At 35.3% G+C, this 4,931-nt stretch overlaps 1 protein-coding gene across 1 annotated transcript; it reads right to left on the bottom strand.

Annotated features, from left to right (window-relative positions):
* Positions 1 to 3,516: 3,516 nt before the first annotated feature.
* LOC148154776 (uncharacterized) lies at positions 3,517 to 4,521 on the bottom strand. Its single transcript, XM_088014694.1, has 3 exons — positions 4,252 to 4,521; positions 3,881 to 4,066; positions 3,517 to 3,729 (listed from the first exon to the last, which is right to left on the bottom strand). Exons 1-3 carry the CDS (start codon positions 4,519 to 4,521, stop codon positions 3,517 to 3,519), a joined length of 669 nt encoding a protein of 222 aa, XP_087870820.1.
* Between the last annotated feature and the right edge of the window lie 410 nt (positions 4,522 to 4,931).

Genomic DNA, 4,931 nt, shown 5'->3' with positions numbered 1-4,931 from the left:
CTAAACTAAATGTCTGGCACCTGCTGCTCACCCAAAATGCTGATGTCAGGACCTTGACTAACATCAAGAAAATTCATTGCATTAACAGTCTCTAAATCACTGCCCTGGCTTTCTATTTTGCAAAGAACATAATTTAGGACCTTAATGGTTTATAAATGCAGTGAAAAGGTCTTTGGGCCTTTATAGTTGTGGATCAGGTATGAACCACATAGGACCTTTGGGTCTTTAGAAACATTTCCAATATGTCAAATGAAGGTTGACTTTAATAAATTTTCACTTCATAAATGTAATTTTTTGACAACTGTTTTTTTTATTTGGTAACACTTTATTTGAAGGGGGTTGAATAAGACTGTCATGACACTGTCATAAACATGACATAACACATGTCATGAACATCAATGAGTCTTCATGAATAGTTATGACTGTTGTCATAAAGCGTCATTCGGTAAATAATGACACTTTTAATACAAAGTTGACATTATTCGAAATGTCTTCATTATGACAACTTGTCATTAACCAAGAAATCATGATCTGACATAAATTTGTTATAAAAGTATTACCGATTAAAATTTAAAAATTAGCTTTATGTAGTAATATTATAAAGCTCTGCCATGTTGTTTAGTCTTAATTTTCTTAATTTAATCGATCCTAAAGTTTTACAGCAAGATGTCTACAAAGCACTTATGAACTTAGCATTTGAAACATTATTTAAGGCTGTTTTAACCCTTGTGCGTGCGAGGAGAGAACTGTGGCAAATGATAAAAGTTTTACGTGTGTGGGGTCGGTTGGTATGGACCCCATTTCTAAAAACAAGGGCTAAGTAGTGCAATACATCATCTCCACCAGTGAGAGGCAGCACTGCACGAACAGGCGTGCAGTGTGTTGGTGAAGAAGAAATCTTCCATATTGTGGCGCAAAAATAACAAGTTATAACCATAGACATAATATAAGAGTAGACCCCGCATTGGCCGCTCCGGCGCAGGAAATACGGCGGCCATCTTGGAGCGGTATACCCTTCTACTTTGCTCAATCAAAACAGCAGAAGATGCTTCACCACTGAGGGATATTGTTGTTCTGATCGAAGGATTATTGATGTGAGGGCTCCACAGACAACATTTCACAAGATGGACATATTATTGTGTATATATTGTGATTAGAATATTACTTTACTCTATTTATGTCCACCGGCGAGATACCAGCTAATATTAGCTACAGTGCTTGGTGTAATACGGGTTCAGCCCCGCGATGAAGGCTGAGATTCCGTAAATCTAAAAAAATAATTGTTCTCTAACATTGACTTAGATTATCTGACACAAGGGCCTATATTAGAAATGAAACAATATAACACATATTATAAAATTTATATTATGTGTTATAACATTCACCAGCAAAGTTTACACAGGTGGTCAAAACTATTATTTATATGTAATTCTTTCACTAGTAAGATACATCCTAAATCTTCCGTTTTTGTTTTGAAAGTTTCCTAAAGACACGATGTGAGGAAGAAGAGGGAGATATCTATAAAGAGAGACGGATTCACTGCAGCACGGATGGATCTCGCATCGGATTTTGGACTCAATCTCAGCTACGAAGCTGAAGTTGGTTTCCAATTCCAGCTTCCAATAGCTAAAGGGCGAGTTTTCACTACTTTCCGCATCTATAATCAACTCTAGTTTAAAAACTACTACACCTAGACACTTGAAACTTGGGACAGGATTATTCTCTACTTCAAGCTGAATATTTAAAACCTTGTTTGTGATTTGTGAAAACTCAATAAAGTTAGATTTTCACAATTTTTGGCACCTCTTTCATTACTAGAACTGCTCTAATTAAAAAACTACAACTCCTAGACACTTCAAACCTGGACTAGATTATTCTGCTCTAATAGCAGAATATTTAAAACTGTGTTTGGGATTTCTGAAACCTTTTTCTGATTTGTGAAAACTCAATAAAGTTAGATTTTCACCATTTTTGGCATCTCTTTCATACTAGAACTGCTCTAATTAAAAAAACACAACTCCTAGACTCTCCAAACCTGGACTAGATTATTCTGGGTGATTCTCACGAACATGGTCCAACTTGTAGCAAAAATTAAAAACCATTATATACACATAAAAACACTCACTCTTTATAAAATAGATCCCAATTTTACTTTTCACTGTAAAATTCTAATCTATATGCACAATTTCTAGGTTTTTTTAAACAACTTTGAGCAAATAAATTCATTACTGTAACACAAGTTCCATGAAGAAATTTGAAATCACAAAACCTTTTTTTTCCAAATTTTTTGGACACCAAGGACTTCAGTTTGCACAGAAGGACAGATATAATCAAAAATAGGCATTTTTAGATAAAATGTTTTATTTTAATTCAAAAAACCATTTCATCATCGTAACAATGATGCAAATTTCAAAGTCAATTTTGATTGTGATTTTGTATCAAATCATTACATTAAAAAAACAATATAACCATAGTATAAAGAGTCTGGCACATTTCACCAAGGGACTAAAATATAAAAGTAATTCATATAACTAATCTAAATAAATCCTCATAAAGTTAACATAGCGGTAATGAAAAAACATATGTCGGTAATGAATAACAATGTTTCGGTAGTGAACCCTTCATAACTATATTAATATTTAACTACACAAACAATAAAATTCCCTAGTAAAACATACATTTGCTAATTTTATTTATGTTTATTAAGTCAACATACACAAACTGAACAGAACAATAGTCCCATATTTGAGTCACAGTGTTTATAGTAATAGCTATAAGCACTCGGAAGTGAATTGGAAGTGTCTTGCTGATGAACAGGCAGTGGTTCAGAAATAGTACAAACTGAAGTAGGCTAATATTCATATAAAATGGTGCATAGGATTGTCAAAGTGAATGGGAAACAATGAGTTTGATTTAGGGTAAATTCAAAAGTAAACAAGGCAAAGGGAGATGATAGGTCATCAAAAGAAAGGCACAGAGATTAACAAGATATTAAACTTTAAAATAACAGGAAGCAACAGTGAAATGACTGAATTCATGTTTTTTTCTTCAACTTTGTGCTAGCAAATTTCTAGTAATACAACACTTTGTGTGAAAAAGAATACAAAACACAGATAAACAAGAAACAATGTTAGTTCACAAGAAATCACATATTTCAGAAGTAGAGGCAATATTCCGTTTTTTTTAATCCTTTTCGTTAACACTCCTAAATGACAATGTATGAGGGTCATTGTAGATAGGAAAAAATAGTAAAATTCTGCCAAAAAACTTAATTATTTTAAAATATCGGAATTGTTCTGAGTTTTGAGTTCAACAAGTCAAAAGTTTTCTACAAAAACCCATGAAATGTTGAGATTAAAATCAGAAATTTTTGAGAGACAAATGTGGAAATTTATGAGTTTCAAAAGTTACAAATTTACTCTTATGTTCTACAAAATTTTAGATTTTTTCATGGAAATTTATTCCACTCTTTGTTTCTATCTACAACTGCTTTAATATGCCATTGTAGCTAATAATTCATTGGACTTTCTTTTTGTACTTGGCCCAGATTTCTGACACCACACAGAAGTGTCTTGCGGATGAAGAGGTAGGCAGTGGTTCAGGAATAATTTCTTTGATGTCATCCAGATAATACCACACCTTCTCACCAGCAAATCTTATTGACGGGATGTAGAAGCGGTTGTCTCCCGCACAGCTCATTGTATCAACCTCATACAGACCACTGGCAATCTGGATTAATGAAGCAAAAACAGTTTATCGACTGGGTTTTTCAAAGACAATTTGATTACTACATGATCGTTATCTCCACATTACATGTTGAGAATCTGAATCCAATACTTGCATACCTGATTTCCCATTGTCCACTCAGTCTTAAACCTACCTGTGTTACTGTGCCAGCATAGAGGTCTCCGTCATAGTCCACAAGCACCCATGTTCCTACTTTGATGGTCTCTTCAGATTCCCTTTGGGTGAAAACAAACTCCTTTGGGGAGAAGCAGTCACAAGAGTGACTACAGAAGCACGACACCTCTCGAAATCTAATATTTCCTGGTTCAGTAGCAACAACCTGTGGAGACATTATGTTTAGTTTTATCTGCAAAACATGAAAAGGTCAGACCTATAAAACATTTTTTGTTTTAAAATGAAAACTTACACAAAAAATATTGGAAAATATTAAATCAAGATTAAAAAAAATGCCAAGCAAGATAAAAGTGAGTTTCAATTTGTTTAGTTGCACATGTGGGTGCTCACCTGATGTATCTTCATAGTTCCTGGCACTGACTTCAGGAACGGAGGAACGAGTTCCCCACATGTCGCAATGTTGTCCTCTGTTACTTCAAAAAGCCTAACCGATGAATGTTTTGACAGATTTTCCAGGAGAGCTGAAGCATTTGGAGTGTGTGTGCCATAGGCAACCACACGATCTGCTAGATTCATTAGAGCACCTCCTACTCCATCAGGAGCTCCCTTCCCATGAGAGGCCTCAGTGAAGTTCCACGTGACAGTTTGAAACCCTTTCATAAAAGGCACTGTAGATGCAAGGTAGAATGCTACCTTATTCCGATATTGAGATGTTGGACCATCTGACAGGAAGTGGACATTCTTTGCCAGGGGGTACGTTGATGTTATGTAATCTAAAACTGGTTGCAAATGTGCCCATGTAGCAACAGCATCGTGTTGTAGACTGGCAGACACAGTAGCAAAGGACTCAGCTTGACCACCAGCATAGTACAACACCCCTGTGTGGAGTGTCACTTGCTGGTGGGATCCACCAAAGTGTGTGTCTTTTATTTCTTTGCTCCATTTGCAGGTATAGTTTTCACTGTAGTCAACATGGACTACAATGTCCTGCTGGGTCAAATTTTCTTTCAATTGCTTAAGATGTGTGTACTGGTGCCAAATGTTGTAGAGATGAATCAAGATTCGGGGCA

The sequence above is a fragment of the Poecilia mexicana genome, unplaced genomic scaffold (genome assembly GCF_051168715.1).
Source record: "Poecilia mexicana isolate PSO_F unplaced genomic scaffold, ASM5116871v1 scaffold_17, whole genome shotgun sequence".
Lineage (NCBI taxonomy): Eukaryota > Metazoa > Chordata > Actinopteri > Cyprinodontiformes > Poeciliidae > Poecilia > Poecilia mexicana.
This window is presented reverse-complemented; position numbering and strand designations above follow the sequence as displayed.